The 21,817-nt window shown below is 40.7% G+C and overlaps 1 protein-coding gene across 7 annotated transcripts in view; it reads right to left on the minus strand.

The window, feature by feature from the left end:
* MCF2L (MCF.2 cell line derived transforming sequence like) overlaps positions 1-21,817 on the minus strand; it is a 177,442-nt gene that overhangs the window by 142,979 nt on the left and 12,646 nt on the right. Inside the window, exon 2 of one of the 7 annotated variants that reach the window (XM_076360681.1) lies at positions 11,814-11,862. The exons of 4 other annotated variants lie outside the window; for them this stretch is intronic. In XM_076360681.1, coding sequence (XP_076216796.1) covers positions 11,814-11,862 — 49 coding nt within the window. Of the gene's footprint in view, positions 1-3,183; positions 3,227-10,719; positions 10,850-11,813; positions 11,863-21,817 lie in introns of those variants that run through there. 2 more of the 7 variants (XM_076360725.1, XM_076360727.1) reach the window with 2 other exon arrangements.

A 21,817-nucleotide genomic window follows, 5' to 3' on the forward strand; every position in this document is an offset into this window, starting at 1 on the left:
GACTTGTTGACTGCAGCAAGTTAGAGGCCTAAGACATTCTAGTGCATGCAGAAGAGCAAAGTTCACTCGTAAGATTACATTATTTCCCAGTGCAGCAAGAAGTGCAGGAGACATATTCATTCATAAGCATCTACTGCAACAGAAGATGCTAGTTCAATCCCAGCTTTCCTTGAGTGTCCTGCCTCAATTCAATAACAATTTCACATTTTCCTTGGAGAACTGGCAAACTGCTTAAGCCTCCCATATACCACAAGGTCCATCTTTCCACGGCGTTTTCTCAGTGAAATAACAAATGAAAAGCAAGACATAAACGTGCTGATGAATTTGACCACAGCCAGTCAACTTTCAGGATCACATGCATGTAATATCTATTCATACTTGTACAAAATGAATGGAGAACTCTAATATGCTAGTTAAACCTCAGTTATACCAACATCACCACTTTATATATGTTCTACACCTTCAAACAAATTCAAAACATGCAAGGCACAAGCAGAGCATCAAAATGAAAGGTTTCAGTTAGCTGGACTAAAAGTTAGTTTACCTAAAACTGTCTTTTTTATTAATCATTTACTTGTTTAATCACGTTCATTCATTGAGATCCAGCAGCCTTGCCTGGAGTGATACAGTAACAAGCTTAGGCATAGTTTCTCTACTGAAGGAAACCGAGAAACAGTATTTTCAATATACGTAACTACAGACTGAGGGATTAGGATCCCTGCTGGTTTGCAACTGGAATCGAACCAAACCATCCATGGTTTCTGAATATCCTTGAGTCAGAGTAAAGAACCAGACATTAAACTAATTAAAATCAACTCTTAACAAGAGGAGCCAACTGAGCCTCCTTGCAACAAAAATCAAACCAGTACCTTACCATGAGCTACGTAGGGAAGCAAAACAGTCCTGGAAATAATGGCGTCGGTATAGCTCAGGAACTAACTATTGCAGTTTTCACTCTCTTGAAGTTTGTACCTGACACCCCACACCTCTGCAGGTCATCATGATGATCATATTAGGGAGTTAAACATGCCATTTCAGCCCCACACATCTCATGCTAAATTAAAATTTGAGTATGAAATGATTGATGTCCAGTTCTAGCACTGAGAGTCTGTAAACACAGTAGGAAATGTTTTCATTTTTCATGTAAAATGTGATTATTTTCAATATATATTTTTTGTTTTTACTGAAAAATTCAAGCTGCTTGTGGGATTCTGATTTTTAACTTCTGCTTAATGTATCACCACTAGCAAAAAACATTCCATAGTCCCAGGCTAGTCCCTGCTGCAACAGAGGAATTCATACTGAAATATAGCACTGTGTAGAAATACTTTCACAAAGAAATTTTGAGGAACGCATGTCCTTTCAGTTCTTAGATGTTTAAAATGCAGCGAAAACATTTTTGTCAAATGGCCTGTACTCCTATTTCTTTCAGTGAAACTGCAAAGATAATAAGCAAGGAGCAAATGTATTGCTGAACTTAATCAGCCAACCTCCAGGGCTACATGGATGTAATATTTGACCTGATTTCTGCAGGTTTGTGTTGATTTTCTTCTAAACTTCTATTGGGTTTGAAAGCCACAACCACATTATTTTTTTCCTTCAGTACTCTATTTCGCTCTGGTTTCGGCTGTGGTCTCCAGCAAAGCCTGTTCAAACACAGCAATATTACACCCCTCTTATTTTCAAACAGCTCCAGCCAAAAAGCATTACCTATTACCATTCAAGAAATTGTAGCGATTTTGAAAATGTTCCAGAAGTAACATACAACTATCCTCTCGTGAGGAGCCAAAGCAGTAACCTTAAGTCATTAACATATAATCATGTAACGAGTTTTGCCTGAGCAAAAGATACTTGCAACAATATACTCAAAGATTCCTCTGCTTACTTTACTTTGATCGCCACAATAAATATCATTCATCAGTGCTGTGTGAAAAACTGCTTTTGTTTAAACTACCTTCCTGAAATTTTTCTGGGTGCCCCAGATTGCCTTTTGTGAAGCAGTGGAAAAAAAACCCAGGAAATAAACACTCTCTATTCACTTCCCCAAGCCATTCATGGCTATACAGACCTCCACTGTAGGTGATATTATGTCCCTTCCAATTGCCTTTTTTCCAGACAGAAGATTTCCTACGCTAATTATTTCCTATTTGTACAAAAGCATCCCCATACCTCTGACCGCCTTCACCATGCCTCTGCGTACCCTAATTCTACTCTAACAAAGCAAACAAAACTGGACATGGTACTGAAGAAGTCGGCGCAGCAGAGATTACACAGTGACATAAAGATTTTGTTGTTCTCGGTTTCCCTCTCAGCGGTTTGTAATGCTCTGTTTGCCTTTTGGACCGACACTGAGTGCTGACTGAGCTGCTGCTGTTTTCAGGGAACTACCCACGATCAGTCAAGGTCTCTTACTGAGGGTAACAGCTAGCTTAGGGAATAGTGTTGTCTTTTCTCATATGTATTGCTCTGTACAAACAATTAATTGCACCTACTCTACTGCTCAGTTACTTAGTATCACCAATTTATCCTCCAACTGTTTGCATTCAGCATTGAATTTGACTATTTTTAATAATTTCACATATTTGGAAATTTTGTCTTTCCACGCTTCCTTTCCATTTCCAGCTCATTTGGGATTATGTTGAATAGCTGAAGCTCCTGCAGAAATCCCTGCTTTACTCCACCAGTAACTCCCCTCCACCCACAGAAAACTGACCACCTAAAGCAACTCTCCATTTCTTGTTTTTTAATCAATTATTAATCCACAAGAGAGCTTCCATTTTAACCCATAGGAGCTTAGTTTCTCTAAGAGCCTGAGAGCAGCTGCAGTGGAAGAAATACTATTTATAGACTATAAAGTAGGACTACAAGAAATTAAAACACATACAGGTTTCCCTGCTGCTTTGCATGGGCCCTACCACATCACTTGCTGCGAAGGGAACGGGCAGAGCATATAGATGGTTGTGCCTATGCAGTTGAATCCTCTGCCAAACATCCCATAGCTTCCCAGCGATACCACGTGGTCAACATCAGGCAGGCAAGTCAGCTGCGCTCTTTTCTGGATGGCCCCGACATCACATGCCACAAAACTCTACAGACTGTGTAAGCAATGAAGCTACAGGCATCCACGTCACCACTGCTGTCCTAAGACACTGCAGATGTGCAGATGTAGCCAGAAAGACTTACCTAAGCTGGACGCCGGCAGAGTGGGAAGAGACCCATTGAATGTGGTTTTCACAATCCAGATCCTCACAGGTCCTACAAAAAATTTCCACATACATCCACTGCACAAGAGCAATACTGATCCCCAGCCTTAAATAAGAGGAGAAAGAAAGGGAAGACAGGACAGTTGATATGAAAGATCCAAACAGAAAATGCATTTTTAACATCTCAACCTCCTCTTGGCACCAGTTCTTCCTTCATGAAGCAAAGGGATTTTTCCCTTTTATTTTTCTGAATGACTGAGTTCTCTTGGCAATCAGCCCAGTTAGGCTTTATTATGTAAAGCATCTAGGATTTGAAACTGGGATTCATAAGCAGAGATGGCAGTATTCTGTTTTTGGCAACACCTCACTCTTTCACAAGGAGAAAATTGTTCCTAGATTCACAATCTCAAGGAATACAGAGAACTTCGCATTCTACAAGTCATTACCCTGCAAATACATGCAGGAAGGAAAAAAAAAAAGTCTTTTCTTCTTAAAAACTTGACACTCAAACACTCGTAGAAAGCCAGAGTATGAGCAAGGTTCATATAGGAACACAGACTAAAGAAGCCTTCAGATGTGCAGGAGCATTTAATATGGCAATTCCACCAAAATTATGTCTTGTTTTACTAATCTATTAATTTACTGAATCTCCGTCGAGTCCTCAGTGTCAGGTCAACCTCCATAACATTTTCCTTTGAGAAAGTAAGCGCCATGCAGAAAAAAAGGCCTAGCAGCTGCTCTCCACATTCCCTCGCCTGGGAGGTGTGTTAGCCACGCACAGGGACCAGGCCAAGGTGGTACCCAGACCAAGTACTCAGCAGTAGGGAAAAAGCTTCACCATCACCCTCTTTCTGCAGAGGTGCTCCCCTTCCTTTCCATTATTGCTCAGGCCCATGGCTGAGAAGTAGTAGAAGACGGATGAAATGCAACGCGCCAATTTCTATTTGGTGGCCTCTTCCCCAATTCAGCCCAACCTTGCTACAGTCCAGCTCCCAGTACTTTCAGTCTTCTTCGCTAAACATCTTTCTTTCCCCCTTATCAGTTGCAATCTAGCCTCTCCTTAAAAAAAAAAAAAAATCCAACATTAGTTCTTAAAGTTTAGCTTAGCCACTAACTCTTCCATAATTCATTTTTTCCATATCCTGTATCTCAGTTTTACACTAGAGCAGCATTCCTCATACTTCTGTGAAGTTTTGTAGTTAGGCTCTTCAGCCTGTATGAACTTAAATTAATTGACCAGATCAAGGGTTCCAGTACTTCCTAGCGTAACAGGCAGGGTCTTCTTTTTCCCCAGCCTCCCTTGCTGTATGAAGCAAATGAAATGTCATTTGCATCTCTTCCACTGATCTTCTGTGTTTCTAAAGAGCACCAAGTTTCCCAGTAACTGCTTCATTCAGCTTTCTTCTTCATCCTCCTCTTTTGCCACATGGGATTAAGTAACCACTGCAGAGCCAACAGCCTTGAAAGAGTTTATTTAGTGTAACACTTCCAACTGCCCCTGCTCAGCTGATCTATCCCTCTCCAGTCTGAGGAACTAAACTACCCAGATGTGCCAGCAGCTGCACTCCTCTAAAAGCAGGCATGGCAATGAAAGAATGTTGCCTCTTCACCAGTGCAACGCCAAGTAATATCCTACCTTTCTAAGTTTACCGAGATCTGTTTATAGATGAAGGAAGCGCTTTCTGTGGGAAGTTAGGAAGACCGAAGACGGAAAACATGCAGGTGAGCGGGGAAAGAACTTGCTGCAAACAGACATAATATGGAAAGAAATGAAGTATCACTGTTATTTTCTTCCTTGGGATGCTTCCACAGGTATAATTAAAGGAAAGGCCACACAAGGGAAACTGTACTCCAACCCCTAAAAAACATGAAACCACAGTACTTTAAACATAGAAAAAAGTGGAAATCGGGGAGCTCTTGTTTTAGAAGAGCAGATATTGAAAGGTACCAGGATAATTAAATAGGTGGTAGAGTTTGGATGCAGAGATGTCATAGTCCTATTCTCCACCAGTTAGTATTTTGTATTTAAATGCAGAAATGAAATCAATCCAGAAAACACATCATTTGTTTTCTTTTGTCATGGTGGTTTTCTTTTCAAAGGAAATGCAGGGTGAAGAGTCATAAAATTAATTTCTCCCCCCCCCAAAAAGTCACTCCAATATTCTTTAAAGCTCAAAAATTTGAGGCCTCCTAAAAAATATTAGAATTTAAATCAATCCCTTTTTGTATGTGTTCAGATTTGGAGTATTAAGAAAAGTCCAAATTTTATTATATGCCCCACTTTGAAAAAAAACATCACTATTTCAAAAGAACTGGCTGTACACGTCAAGTTTAGCAGGTCTACCATTCAAGAGTCAGGGCTGATTTAAAACATCCTCAGGAAATTACTCTGTAACAAAATGTGGTATTAACTGTCACTTACAATTGTTAATTTCACATACAATCAGCAATCTAAAAAGTATTCAGAATAAATAAGTAGGGTATTTCCAGGACCATTCAATTTGATTGCACGGAATAAAACTGAAGTGCTTACCCCTGAGGAACAGGCTGACAAGTTTTATCACAGATAGAGGACAGAGTAGAAGGATGTCAACTTTAATTCGGAACTTTTTTTTAATGGGATGTTTTTCTTAAAATTTGACTACCCTTTTCCACTTTTACATCTTTCAAAATGTAGCATTCACTGGGGCTTTACGGTGACAGAAAGCTTTTCCCTTTTCAGAAAAGGAAATAGTGCAATACTCAGGGAACGCACTGAGGACATGGGAAAATGCAGCTTGTGATTGGTCTGGGTGGGCTGCCCACCTCTGGCAGATGTGCCCCTCCAAGGCTACTTACTATTCTGCCCTGCGTGCTGGCCTCCCTTCCGGACTGCACCCCAAGCACTGTTAAAGGACTTGGCTTTGTCTTCATGCAGAACAGGAAAATTTAAGAAGTCTCAAAAAGTACCCAGGAATAGGAAAATCATTTCAAACAACCACAAGGGTATTTAGCCTGCAGCCAAAGAGGCCATACCCCGAACAAGATCTCAGTCTTGCTGCAGAACACTCACCCTCACCACAGGTCCTTCAATGGTGCCTTTGTGTCTTTCGCAACAGAGCTTGAAAACTTCTCTGTGTACGTTTCCTTAACGGGCCAATCCCCCCATCTATTTTATTGCATACAATCCTCAGTAAATAATGCTATTTTATTTTCTTAGTCTGGTTATTTGTGTTGACAGATGCTTAATACAAGAGAGAAAGACCAGGTGAGATCTCATCAAAAGTGGCAGGAGATTCCAGGTAAGGAAAAAAAAAAATACCTCTGAAAAAAAGGCTTTGGCAGACAATTACAACTTTTTCATTTCTTGACAAGCAAAAATCACTATGTCCAGTTCACAATGATTTGTGTTGTTTTTTTAATTAGAATATGAAATAGCAAACATTTTCAGATCCCATCATTTTTTCCATTTAATATTCTTCACAGAAGATGCTACTTCCCAAACCAGCCAAATTAAATTGACCTTTCCTGGGAGCTGGTGTGCACAATACCTCACTAGATGAGGGAAAACAACAGCTCTTCAGTTTATAGCTTTAGCCAGAATGAAGGCAGAGAAACTGTCAAGACAGGAAAATGTCATCTAGGCTTCTTTACATGGTAAACCACATCCAAACCACCATTTCATGCTTTCTTGAAACAGAAAGATTGAATTTTTGCTTTAATGGGCTTCTGAAAGTATTGCTATTGGTTTTCTTGAAGGACCACGGCCCTGAATAGTTACTGCTTTTGAAAGAAAAATGTAAGCATGCATGTATACATTTCCTTGTTATTTTGATTATGTACTGCTGTTGCTTTTTCTTATTTTCCTTCCTTCACTCTTACAGCTTTTTCTAATCCATAACAAGGATTCTTTTGTCAGTTACAAGCTTAATGCAATGGTGTTTATTTTCCACTTTCTTTGCCTTTAAAATGCAGTAAAAAGTGCTTTTTGACAAACCATCTATTACACATAAGAGTGCATAGGCTTCCGTTTCACTTTAAGTTTTCTAACATCTGGATACTTCAAAAAAGATCTTTTGAGTTGAGTCAATCACAACCATAACCAAGAGCTGGCTCCATAAATCCACAAAGATTAACACAGAGGGACAGGCTCACAGAGAGACTCATCCCCAGAGCACAGTACACCATTTCTTATTCCAACTCATAAGATGTTTGTTTCTAACACTATCCAATGCTGTCAGGTCAGCTGCACAGTTATTGGTAACTAATAACCTCCAGGATGCACCAACTGGCACATCAAAATATTTTCAACACTGGAATTCTCAACAGTTGCTTTGTAATCATGCTGTTCTTGCACTGTATTGTGTTGTCCATTGAGTCATGTCATGTTTTATGAGACCTAAACAAAGCTTGAAATGAGATTTCCACAAAACTTCAGGTTCTGTACTCTTGCCATTCTCAAGTTCAAGTTTCTGCAAAGTTTTGCTCCCAGAGTTCCTATCTTTGAGACCAATTTCAATGGGCTGAAAATGACTCACTCCTTCAGCTGCCAGCTGCCCTGCCGACTCAGCAGAACATCAGTGCCGTCCTGTCCCGCACTTCTGCCACTTACCCATCTGCATTTACTCATCAGACGTAACTACCACATCAAGATCGAACTGTAGCACAGGGTTCCCTCAAAAGCTCAGTAGCTGAATGCCTACTGAAACACAGTTGTACAACTTGGATATGCTGATTCAAAGGGCATATCTACAATGCTGGTTTTGGTTCAGCTCCAGTCAGATGTTATTTACGACAACATTAAAAAAAAATTATGACTTAATAAAAAAATTCAGAAGTACACAAAAATTTCGAAGAAAGTAAAGGAAAAATACATGAAAGTGTCAGACAAAAAAACCAGCACCTCACACTATTTCATTGTACATGGTCATATATTTGTCATAGCATACAATGCTTCTGCATGATTACTGTCAGGGTGTTAGGCCTGGAAAGGACTTCAAGGAAAGAAAGAATCAAGGTACCATATGCCCCTTTCCAAGACGGCACATGTATAATGGACCAGTCTCCAATCATGTTCCTATATATTTCAGTGGCAATGCCTGGATCTCTGAAGGAGAACATTTTGATCCTCTTCACCATTCCCACCTGTGTACCCAAGAGGAAGAGCATTTTCAGAGATGAATACTGTCAATGCATCAGCAGAGCACAGACGAGCAGCAGGGAGAACAGGGAAGCTAGAATTACGAAATATAATTTAAAAGTTGCGATTCCAAAGGGCAGCTTATAGAGGAGGCTTGAGGATGCCAGATACCATGCACTGGAAGGCCTGGCTTGAAACTTTTAGCTGTACCACACCAACACACACGAAAGGAAAAGTGTCTTTGGTCCCTAGAGACTGATCTGCATTAGCATCCCCCTAAAAGCCATTTACTTCCTTCAAGATCTTGACCAGCCCTTTAGAGAAACAAACAGCCATTAAGGAAATAGTCACCTTCACATCTGTGCTTATTAGTACAGTTGGATCTTTACTGAAAGATACCAAGAACCAAATACAGTTGGATTTCTTTACTGAAAGAGTGGTGAAACATTGGAAGAGGCTGCCCAGGGAAGTGGTGGAGTCCCCATCCCTGGAGGTATTTAAAAGACGTGTAGATGAGGCGCTTAGGGACATGGTTTAGTGGGCATGGTGGTGTTGGGTTGACGGTTGGACTCGATGATCTTAGAGGTCTCTTCCAACCTTAATGATTCTATGATTCTATCTGCCATTGCTAGGATCACCTGCTACAAAAGCAAAAATCACTAAGTAACTGTGGCTAGAAGGCTCTACTGGGTAAAACTGAAGAAATGCATAAAAATAAACAACTTAGCAAATAACGTTTGAAATTATGTTTGATCAAATACAGAAGTCAGATATTCTTTAACTATCCAAAAGCTTTCCATAATGCAATGTTACCTGTAAAAACCTGCTATCCTACTTCGTCTTTCTAAATACCAGATTTCTCTTCGTTGTCACATGTATGTGTGAATGGGATATCTTTTAGAGTAATTGTCAGTGGTGAGGTAATGGGTTGCAGGCAAAGAGCTCTCAAAAAGTAGAAGGAGTTATTTTATCAGATGGTTTAATTTTAATTTTATTGCTTTCATGGGATTAGGCGGCATGCTGTTCAAGGAACTGCACTGTTTGCTTTACAATAGAATAAATATTTTTGTATTAATTTTCTACGTTTTTAAATGTGTAGAGGCAACAAGGAGGGATAGGATAGGATTCGGAAGATAGATCATGAATAACAGCTGACATACAAATAATTCTTTCACTCTACTTCTATCCCTTTCCTTCCTTTCCCCCTGACATTTGCAAAAGAGTATTTAAAACCAAAGACTAGTTTCTCATGGAAAAGACAGTATCTGCCTGCTCTCCCCACCTCCCTTGTCCCCAGATAGGTTCAGTTTGTATACACAGAGCACATGGACCATTCTAATGTAATATTAGTAACTTAGAGCATCCAAAGCAAATAGTAACAAGAGAAAGTCCATGAAAACTTCACTTCAAGTCCTTTCTAGAGAGAGAACTCTTTAAAAAGATATACCTCAGCAATGACAGGCAACATTATCTGTGGGGAAAACACAGTAAGGTCTCAGATTCAAAGGTTGTTTAATATTCATGAATAAAATCCCAAATGCAAAGGGCCTAGTAACTAAACATATATAATTTCATGTGAACAGCTGCCTCCTTTTAGAGAGGAAAAAGAGTTTATGAAACATTTTAAAACCTATTTTAGCAAGCAATCCCACCATGGAATCACTGCCAGATGTCTCTATAATATTTGACAAGCTACAGCCAATGTTTTGTCAACATGTTTTTCTATACAGCGTAGTCTTCTCAGTACTATATGTTATTTTTCCAATATATATGGGAAACTTTTACTTACAGAAAGACAGTCACAAATGTGACTTCTACCTCATGTACTTGTGACCCAGGTACACTCATGAAGTTATGTTAAACATACCTGCTGAAAACCAATCTAATTCTTATGCAATACTTGCTTAACAGAACTGCTCTTTCTTAAAGTACAATAATGCAAATAAGTTTTAAATTAAATCTTCCTGAAATAATTACACAACCACACTGTTGCATGGATTTGTTTTTGGCTTGAACAGTTGAAGCTAATCATAAGCATCACTAAAATCTTCTAACTCAGTGTATGAAACCATACTCCTCTCACAGCCAGAACAAAAATACTAATCTGTGAGAACACATACATGTATCCCATATTGAATTAATTAAATAAACTACAAATAAAACCCATGTCCTGCCAAAATCCTATTATGAGGCAAATGTACCAGCAATTCCTTTCAGCAGTCCTCTGATCTGCAACTCCAAAAAACAGCTGACTGCGACAATATGCACACAATAGCACTGAGCTTTAAAAGGCAAGACTTTAAAAATAAGTGTTCAGAAAACTAGATGCTGTCTGTAAGTAAATATATATATATATGCACTCACACATAGTCCATGTTTAGGCTTGTAAATACCAACCTTTCCTGTTGTTCTGTCCGAAATCCAAAGCATGTCACACATCTCCTTTGATCAGGTGTTTTATGTAAGAACAGCATAAATGACACAGCATTTGAGAAACAAATGTAGTAAAAAGGTCCAAGTGGGCATGTTAAACTCTTCTCAAATGCAGTAAAATTGACAGGCTCAGTGCAGTGCGTTTAGCTTTTGCAGTGAATTTGTTTCCAAGGAAACCAATAGCTGCAGATGTTTTCCCATATAGCGGGGAAAGAAAATTCAGCAGTGAGATTACTTGTTTACTCCATATTTTATTCACACATTTTTTCTGATCAACAGCAAACTATTCCTCAAACTCTGTTAGAAGACGAGACTGCATTTAAAAAAAAAAAGCTTTCTCTACACCTACTCTTACTGAAGAGGTGTTGCTAAAGGAAGCATGCCACCTTTAAACGTTTTCCTCTTTCTCCTCTTTCAGTCTCCTCTCCCAAAGTGACCTGCCTCCCCTGCTTTGTCTCCTTCGATAAAAGCATGCAAAACCCACCCTGTGTCATGAGTTTTCATCCTAAAAGGTGCTCCAACAACTTGGCAAAGCCCCAGCTTCCAAGGAACAATGCTGACTTGGAGAGGCTACAGGAATGCCTATTCTTACCATATGATATAGCTTTGCAAAATTATATCGTGCTATAGATACCACCATGACTGACATGATTTATGCTTCTTAGGATGAGAGTACAAAATATAAATATTTAGTAAAACCATAATGGAGATGCAGGGTAGAAAATCCACTTTCCCTGCAGTTCCTCCACAGGACATTAAACCTATAACTCAAAGTTACATACACAATGCTTACTTCTCATTTATGCTGCAGATTCCCAAGCTGATATATATAAATGAAAACACTATGGGCACTACATTTTAAAAAAAAAAATTAGACAACTTTTCTCTGGATAAGATACTGGAATATTTACCATACCTTCTGAGCTCTGAAAACTTTTCCCCCCTTGTCCTCTTTCGGTGTTATTGATTCAACAGCAACATCTACTGGGCATGGAAGGGCAAGATTAAATTTCTTAAAAGAGATTAAAGGGCCAGGCACAGTAGCGGAAAATACTTACAGCATCTATCTCTGGATATTTTTGCATCCCAGTCACTGCGAAACCAGAACTGAAAGGAAGAAAATTTTTAAATATGCATTTGCTCTCTACTGACCCCTCCAAAAGGAAAACAAACCCAACAAAAAGATGGATAAAAGAACAGCAGTGACCTCTGGTTGCCATTTGGAGACAACATATTTATATTACATCTTCTAGGAATATTAGATACACTGGGCTAACAGAACCAGCTGACAGGAATTCTGCCAGTATAAGTATTGAAACAATCTTCAAGTTCATGCAAGGAAGACGTTTATTATACACCTTTTTGCTCTTTAAATCTATTTTCCCTCTTTGTTAAACAATTACGCAGATTTAAAAAAAAAAAAAAAACCAAACAAACAGCAGTGACTAATAACCTGCCAGATCAGACCAAGCAGAAGTTCTTCAAAACTTCACGGAGAACAAGATGATCACATGTGGACCTATTAAATGCTAAGAACAAGAATCCCAAAGGACTTTGGCCTAGTGACACCCAGCATTTGCCTTCCATAATGGAATCTACCGGGGTCTAAATTCCTTAAGTGGAGCACAAGAAGATTTGAGACCTTGTGAGGCGGACACAGGATAATCCACATTTCTGGCAGGCTCCATCTAAGCAAGCCAAAGACAACGACAGAGGGGTAGCTCAGCTTCATCCCTCTTTCTGCCCTTCTGCAGAGACTGGTGTTTCATCTGCCTGCTGAAAGGCACACATCATGATCAGGGTTCACAATCACAGCCCTTGCCTGGCTTTTGACATCTATGCAAGTCCTTCATTTAAAATGCAATCAGATGAGAACAGGATCCCTACTCCAAGTACTAATTATGCATCACATATCAAGTGATTATTAGATGTATAAATGCTACTGGAAACAGAGAGCAAAACTCAAGACTCCCATTTTACAAGTTAAGGCCTCACTCAGTCAGCAGGGAACCAAGTTTCCCTTTGCTACCACCCCCTCTGGTCTAGTGAATCTTGACTCCTTCAAGACAGTGTCTTCACCCAGGAAGAGCCTGGCAGCCGGTCTGCTGGGCATCCACCCAGCCCTCTAGGCTGAAGAGGAAACTGAAGAGCGTTCTCTTTTTCTGGGCGAGTGCTCCAACCACTTCACTACGATGTATGTCAGGAACCCCAACACCTCTGTATCCAGTCTGCACAAAGCTGACCATCCTACTTTTTGAGAAGCTCAGCAAGGTCTACACTGGGCACAAGTAGCAGCTCAAGAGCATGGCACACGCCAAACTGCAGACAGCCTTCTCAAGAAGGCAGCAGCTCTGGGCAAAGTCAAGGGGACCCATCAACCCCAGGCAGCTCAATCCTCACCAGAAAAACTACTGAAGGAATTACAAAGAGAACAAGGGACACCCTCTTGGACTTAAACATCTAAATGCTACCAAAGTCCCCTGAACATTGGCACTGTTTTCTCCTGTGTGCTGCTGGTGAGCCTCTTCCTTTGCAGCGCAGTGAAGGAAAGCAAGCCCAGCAGCCCTGCTGGAGCCACACCAGTTAGTAAAATGGGAAAGCAACCCAGCTGCTCCCTTTGGGACCGGTCCTGGCTGCACACATGTATGCCATTGTGGTACCTTCTAGAATCTCATTTATAGCCTTCCAACGTAAATGTGTTTTGCAACAGTGAAAAGCGCAGGCACAGATGATCTCTGTGGAATGAAATATGCCAGGGTAAGCGATACACCACATCGTACTATTGCTCAGAGCTGGAACTATACAAAAGCATACTACAGCACACAGACAGAACAGCAAATTTCTATATATAGTATAGTTCTAGAATGTATAGTGTATGTTCTAAAATGAGAGGTGTTTCTCAAAATAAGCAGTAATAGGGAGGGGAAAAAAGTAAAACAGCTTCCTTAACATGTGTAATGGGACATTTTTGCTGTATTTTTTCCCCCCATTCCTCTGACTGCAAGCCCTGCCTATGTGGAAAAAGAAACTTCCAGGATTTCTCCTGGAAGAAAACTCTCCTCAGGACACAGAGTGCTAGTGAAGAGGATTTTAGGCAGCGTTAAGAGAACTGACTCTGCTTTAGGCCCACCAGCCTTGTTCCAATTGGATTTTTTGGCAAGTCCTGACAGCATTACAGAGGTCCCCAATACCTTCTCTGCACACACACATCATCATGCATATATCCACACACCTTACTGGAAACAGAAGCTGCTGGCAAGACTGCCTGGTTTTTCAAGGACCTGCTCCCCACCTCCCAGAAACTTCAGCAGAAGCAACATTGATTTGGTTTTCCCTGGAACTTCCACCTTTTGAACAGGTCTCCTTGGCAGCAGTTAATCCCAGGCAGCTTATTTTCCACTGCTGCTTTCCCTAAAAGAAACTGAGTCAACCCATTTTCAGCGTAGCTGTTTTGCCCCAAGATGATTCTTTGGATGGAAGTCACGTGTGCTGCAGGGCTACCACAGAGCCTTCCTTCCCTCCACACACTTAGTAATTAGCAAAAGTACATTTCCCCAGGTAAGACTTTGCAAAACAGGTCACCCAAATTTGACAGCAGTAAGCTTAAATTGACAGACTCCAGATGCAATATCAAATTTATTTCCCTCCTCCTCCCTACATAAGAAGTTGTTCAGTAATGGTCAATGGAAAATATATTAATCTGTTCAATAATTAGTTTAGATGACATTTTAAGACTACAAGCAATAATCTAATTATGCGCAACAAATAATTTTAAAGAATCACAATTTTTCTAATGTACTTTATGATCAACAAATAGGCTTAAGCAGATCTGATAAGCTGAGCTGAGAAAATAAAACTGCTCACTAAGTAACTTAAATTGCATGTCCAAATTAAATAAACTCTCTTTAGCCTCTAGCAATTAAAAAAAACACAATAACTTTAGCTGGAGGAAAAGGTTTTCCTTCGGCAGCTGGCCATTTAACCAATTCTAGTCAACTCTAAACCAGCACAATTTTCAACAGCAAAGAAACCCAGCCGTATCAGCACGCATCTAGTCTGCAGTTTGTACCTGTGAATAATGAACAAAAGGAGTTCCTAGACAGCTATTTTCAGTGGTAGGAAGATTTCTGCGCACATAGAAATCTGTGTTTATGTTTGTGGACATAAACACCTGTTGTAGCTATAGCAAAATGCAAAAACAGACTTGAAAAAAAAATCTTAAATAGTTTATTTCATTATTTTCCAATATTTCTGTTACCAAAGCTCCCTCCTCCTATGTAGTGATGGATTGACTTTCTAAACACTCAAAGAGGGTGCACTGATTAACCCCAGCAAATCTGTGCATTTGCATGAAACAGCCCTGAGTAATTCCTCAGTGCCAGAGGCAACAACTGAACCCAACATCTAATCTGGGTATTAGCTAGAACAGAGGCAAAGCAATTCATTTCCATGACAAATGGTCCAGCTGGAAGCTAGTGAGTTAATCTAATCCACCACTTTTTACCCTACAGATGCGTAGGTGGCATTGAAATGATATTAAGGCAGCACGTGAATCCTTGTAGCTCAGATGGCTTCTATTGCACCTATTGCACCTATGCAAGACCTAACGTCTACATTCACAACTTCTCCATCTTCATGGCCTTAAGAGCGAGTGCCAAATCCAGCAAGAAGTCTGCTGTTACAGAAGCAGAGGAGGCAACAAACAAGGAAGAACTCTAAACTTGCCATGCGACTGCTCTTCATTACACTGGGGGCACATCGGAGGCATGAGATGTCTAAGGTCATACACTACCCTGTCAGAAGAATAAGCCAGTTTCTATAATAGAGTTTGTATTTTCCTGTTTAGATATTATAATCAAGCAGATTTACAAAGATATCCACTGCCTACAGATGCAGAAAAATGGGATTTACAGAATGCCTAAACAGGTTAGACATGTAACCCCTCCTGAATTTCAATTACACTGCTGCTTAAGCACTTTTCCAATTTCTTTGGAGCCACCTGAGGCACCAAAAGCACAAAGGTACTCATGTCAGGGACTAAACAGAATTGACAAAGCTTTCCTACTTTAGTTCCAGCAAGTATCTAATGTTTCATCCTGCATGCAGAATATCTGAAAAATGAAGCATGATTTAAATCAAAAGAGAAAGATTCACTACATTCAGAGATATCACAACAGCTATTAATTTTCATAATAAACTGTTATTGCTTTCTCTTCTGATTAAATGGCTATATATTTCAAGTAGATTATAAACAAAAGAACATCTATAACTACAAAATATTAAAATATATAAACCCAAGAAAGTTGTATTAACTTTTATGAGCTTAATGTTGCTAGAGAATAATTTCATACCTCCCTATGCAACATAAAAATGCCACTCTTTGAGGAAACTCCAAATTTCAGTTTACATGCATCACATCTTACCATGAAAGCGTTCTGACCACGACGCAGAACAAAGCAGGTATAGCTTCCCCCTAACTTAATCTTAAAAAGCCCTTGCTTCTTTGTACAGATTATTGGTGTTTGCCTCTCCCTTGGCAAGGAGCTCTCCAAGCACAGAACAGGCAGCGAAATGAAGGCTGACAGTCAGGCTGGCAGAGCTCCAGCTATACCTCCCAGGTTCATGTGATCTCAAAGCTAACAAGGAACCCCAGCCAAACTCTTTCTGAAAAGCAAAAGGCTCTCTAGGAAATGGGAGAATAGAAAGGGAAAAATAACAAATGCTGTGGCTGGGCTGCTTATTACAACAGAAAACAGGGAAAAAGTAGTAGGAAGTGCAACAATGCAGCAAAGGTATTTCCAATACACCTAATACGCCATTAAAAGTTGCAACGGATCAGTATAAGCCACTGCAGCACACAGTACTTGGAATATCTCCCTAAAATCTTTCCCAATTGGGTTCAGGGAACTTTGAAGAAAAATTAAAAATGCTTTCATGCCTTCCCTATAGCTGCAGATGGTACCATGGGTTCTTCAACTTTATCTTAGTGGTCTGGCCAAAGGGAAAAAAAAAAAAAAAAAAAAAAAAAAAGAAGAAGAAAGATGACTAGCAGTTAGTAAAGGCTAACAGTAATTTCAGGCAGCACTGTTTCCTGAAAATGTCTTTTTTTTTTTTTTTTTTAAGCTGCATTCTTTCTCTGTTACTGTATGAAATACCCACACAGGCAGGACAGCAAACAGCAGTTGAATTGACAATTCATCAAGTGCGGCACCAAATTCCAGACATATATATATGCGCACATGCATACATACACTCTGAATTTTATTGCTGACATTACTGAAATACCTCTCCATAGCTCATTTTTAGCTGGCAATGCCTTTTTACACTAATGGAGCTTTACTGCTCTAACTTCTTGAACTGAATGCTGCTAGCTGAAAAAGAAGTTATTTTTATATATTCCGTATTTGCTGTAATTCCCAGGAAAGAAGGAATTAGAGTAAGGTGTTTAAAATTAATTTCATTTAAGAGGCTGGTTAACCTGCATAGCTTAAAAGTCTTAAGACAAAAATCCTGACAAGACTCCTACTGATTTTAATCAAGCTGGGATTTCATTTCTCTATTACTTGAAGCAGCAACACAATACAGATGAGGTTTACCATGCAAAGGTTCTCCTTGACATGTTGTTAGACACATTACTCCAATTAGCTTTAAAAGTGTCTCATTTTGAGAAGTTAAACTTGTAAGAATTTACCAAGTTTCTTCAGTAGAAATTCAGTTTTAATATAAAGCATTTCTTTTAACTAACAAACACATAAAAACATTGGCTCATAAGCATGTGCTGAGACTGATACCAGTCCTACAGCAGCCAGTAAAGGAACAGGCCTGTAAAGACATTTATTTATAAAATTGAGTTCCACCCTAAGCAAATAGCCTCGAACGCTGAGAAATGCTAACTGTGCACACATATCTGCTATACCTTACTTGGACATGTACTTCACATCAATCAAACTACTAGTACCAAACAGAAAGCTCAGCATGGATATACTTAAAAGCTCCCACAGTAAAATCCAGCCAGTCCTTTAGGGACAACGCACTGCTACCAAGCAGACAAAGAGAAGGGTGCAGCAAAACAAATACTTTTCTCTGCCAACAGTTATGGTGATCCCAGTTCTATGTTCATAAAAAAAAGAAAATAAATCCCAAGTCCCCCCTCCTTGAGCATTATGACAGATACCACCAGGGACAGCAATAGCTCCCAGCTCTGTGCTGGACCGTGTATCACCAAGTGGCTCGTACATTATAGCTTAGGGACTCCCGCCCTAGTTGGCTTGTTTTTGAAGGCAAAAAAGGTCATGGGCTATTTAGCGTCTGCACGGACAGGCTGAGAAGTCTATAGTCTTCACTCCACAGAAGACGTACCAATGTTAATCAGATGACAGCACACTGTGGTGACTCCCATGAAAAAAGTGGTCTTGTCACAGCTGCATATGGAATTCTAACACAGAAGAAACCTCCAACTGCCTCGCAAATTTTGGTCTTGACATTTTAATTTTTTTTTTTTTTTTGAGTATGCAAACAACCTCATCAAAAATACTTGGTATGATGTTCATAGCCTCATTTTCTACATATACCTGCTAGCTGTACTAATCTAGTTTTATAAGTAATCCCTTGAAAAAAGCTTTTCATCATGTTACTTGAGGTATGGTGTAATGTAAACAGCTTTGCAAACTAAATTTAAAATTCTAGTGAGATATTGAGCATGATAAGGCTTCTCGGAGAATATAAAGCAGCTCCAAGAATCAAGGAACTTTCCAAATATATTGCATAAATGGAGGACTTCTCCCCAAAAATGCACTGGATTAATCCTGGCACTCTTTCAGCTACCACTAAAAGCAGCTTCTAAGAGATCATTTAAGTTTCTTATTTTTTAGTTAAGATTTTTAAAAGGTTGTATTTGTAATCATCAAGGAATGGAATGGACTTGATCCAAACAGCATTAGCTATTGTTTTTCTGAAAAGTCACTTAATTTGAAACAGTATAATAATAATAAATGCCTACAATGTTTCCCTCGTACATTACTACCGAAATTTTGTATTTATACAGTTGTGAGTAGTGGAAGCAAGGTGCTAATGAGTATAACTGAAGTTATACTCTGGGCTCAGAGTATAACTGGAGTTACCAGGATGTACAAGTGTTTAAGAGACAGCATGTTGTTGGTTTTTTCCCTGTCTGATGCAGGTGATGAGCCATCAGTGGTCTTGATAACAGAACTTGACCACACTGTTCCAGACAGTGACGCTGTAGCAGGTATATAATTCAGTCAAAGCTGTCAGCTTCAGTCATGCCATTGAGCAGTGCCTAAAAGGTGTTTATGTATGGAAAACAATGCAATTTAACATTTTGAGATGATACCAAGCACATTTCTTTCCAAGAGCACGTGAATGTAACAGATGAGCATTTCAAGTGCCTGTGAGTGCAACAACTGATGGTGTGTTTTGCAGCACTGTTACAAGTGTTAGAATTGGCACATCACACAGTCACTCAGCTGTCTTTTCAGCTGCCTTGTACTTTCTCATGCAAAATCCTAACAATCATGTAAAATGGTAAAAAGACACCCATTTTATAAATTAAAATGGTTTAAAATTTTTTTTCTACACATGAAGTATGTCTTCTCAGGTAAGTTTGAACCAGGGAGACTTCATACTTCAGTCAGCAGTCACCTGTATCCTTGGATTCCTCAAAACCTGGGCAGAGTCATGATAGTCCCCTTACAGAATCATAGAATCATTAAGGTTGGAAAAGACCTCTAAGATGATCGAGTCCAACCGTCAACCCAACACCACCATGCCCACTAAACCATGTCCCTAAGCGCCGCATCTACTCGTCTTTTAAATACCTCCAGGGATGGGGACTCCACCACTTCCCTGGGCAGCCTCTTCCAATGTTTAACCACTCTTTCAGTAAAGAAATTTTTCCTCACGTCCAATCTAAACCTCCCCTGGCGCAACTTGAGGCCGTTTCCTCTCGTCCTATCTCTAGTTACTTGGGAGAAGAGACCGACACCCACCTCCCTACAACCTCCTTTCAGGTAGTTGTAGAGCGTGATAAGGTCTCCCCTCAGCCTCCTTTTCTCCAGGTTAAACAACCCCAGTTCCCTCAGCCGCTCCTCAGAAGACTTGTTCTCCAGACTCCTCGCCAGCCTTCTTGCCCTTCTCTGGACACGCTCTAACACCTCAACGTCCTTCTTGTAGTGAGGGGCCCAAAACTGAACTCAGTATTTGAGGTGCGGCCTCACCAGTGCCGAGTACATGTTCAGCCAGCTGTCGACCAGCACCCCCAAGTCCTCTTCCGCCAGGCAGCTTTCCAGCCACTCTTCCCCAAGCCTGTAGTGCTGCATGGGGTTGTTGCGACCCAAGTGCAGGACCCGGCACTTGGCCTTGTTGAACCTCGTACAGCTGGCCTCGGCCCATCGATCCAGCCTGTCCAGGTCCCTCTGCAGAGCCTTCCCACCCTCGAGCAGATCAACACTCCCGCCCAACTTGGTGTCGTCTGCAAACTTACTGAGGGTGCACTCGATCCCCTCATCCAGATCATTCATAAAGATACTGAACAAGACCGGCCCCAGAACTGAGCCCTGGGGAACACCGCTCGTGACCGGCCGCCAGCTGGATTGAACTCCATTCACCACAACTCTCTGGGCCCAGCCGTCCAGCCAGTTTTTTACCCAGCAAAGAGTACACCTGTCTAAGCCGTGAGCCGCCAGCTTCTCTAGGAGAATGCTGTGGGAAACAGTGTCAAAGGCCTTGCTGAAGTCCAGGTAGACCACATCCACAGCCTTTCCCTCATCCACTAGGCGGGTCACCTGGTCATAGAAGGAGATCAGGTTGGTCAAGCAGGACCTGCCTTTCATGAACCCATGCTGGCTGGGCCTGATCCCCTGGTTGTCCTGCTCATGCCTTGTGAGCGCCCTCAAGATGAACCGCTCCATAATCTTCCCTGGCACCGAGGTCAGGCTGACAGGCCTGTAGTTCCCCAGATCCTCCTTCCGGCCCTTCTTGTAGACGGGCGTCACATTGGCAAGCCTCCAGTCGTGCGGGACCTCCCCCGTTAACGAGGACTGCTGATAAATGATGGAGAGCAGCTTGGTGAGCTCCTCCGCCAGCTCCCTCAGCACTCTCAGGTGGATCCCATCCGGCCCCATAGACTTGCAAGTGTCCAGGTGGCGTAGCAGGTCATTAACTGCTTCCTCTTGGATTATGGGGGGTCCATCCTGCTCACCGTCCCTGTCTTCCAGGGGAAGACTTCCTACTTTCATAAAAGCTTTGACTGTAGCATCCTCATGGCTGTTGGCTACAACATCAGCAACTACAGTTCCCAAGGCATCACACTAGCAAATCTTGATACCACAAAAGGTTTCCTTTGCTTCCCTATTGCTTTAGCATCATGGCAGGAGGCTAAAAAACCCTGTGTGAAAAGATTATATTCCAAACAGATCTGAACTGAACAAAGGAAAAAACAAACGAAGAAAAGGTGTCAACCATTTGAAGGGGACCATCTCCAGAGCAGAAAAGCCCTATTCAAAAAAAACCCCACTGTTATGTAAACAGGCCTCCAAGCACAGCACTCCTGAAGTCCAACCCCAACCAGGTAGAACAACATAACAGGCACTGAGAAATTCTAGAAATATTGGATTTTTTTTTTTATGTTTTTCAAGACTTATGACTGTCTTTCATGCCTCCATCCTTTCTCCACTATCTTTCCATTTTCCAGCCTCTTCTGAAGACAAGAGGGGGAAGGATGCATTACACACACAATTTGAAATGAGGCAATAGCACACACAAGTTGGTCAGATGTTATCATGCTTCCATCTTGGTTGTGCTCTGCCTCAAGCTGAATTTTGCATGCTTCTTCATCCATCGCTTTCAAGCTAGGCTTTTAAGACTTCCAAGATGCAACATGTTCTCAAGCAAAAGTGTGTAAACTCACAGACACAATGAAGACCTGATCTTAATTATAACTTCTAGGAAATCGCTGCAGTAAAAATATTGCTATTAATATAGCATCAATAGCATAGCAGATGAGTTCCTGGGGAGGGAACAGAGGCGTTAAAACTTCAGAAAC

The sequence above is a fragment of the Aptenodytes patagonicus genome, chromosome 1 (assembly GCF_965638725.1).
Source record: "Aptenodytes patagonicus chromosome 1, bAptPat1.pri.cur, whole genome shotgun sequence".
In the NCBI taxonomy this organism is placed as follows: domain Eukaryota; kingdom Metazoa; phylum Chordata; class Aves; order Sphenisciformes; family Spheniscidae; genus Aptenodytes; species Aptenodytes patagonicus.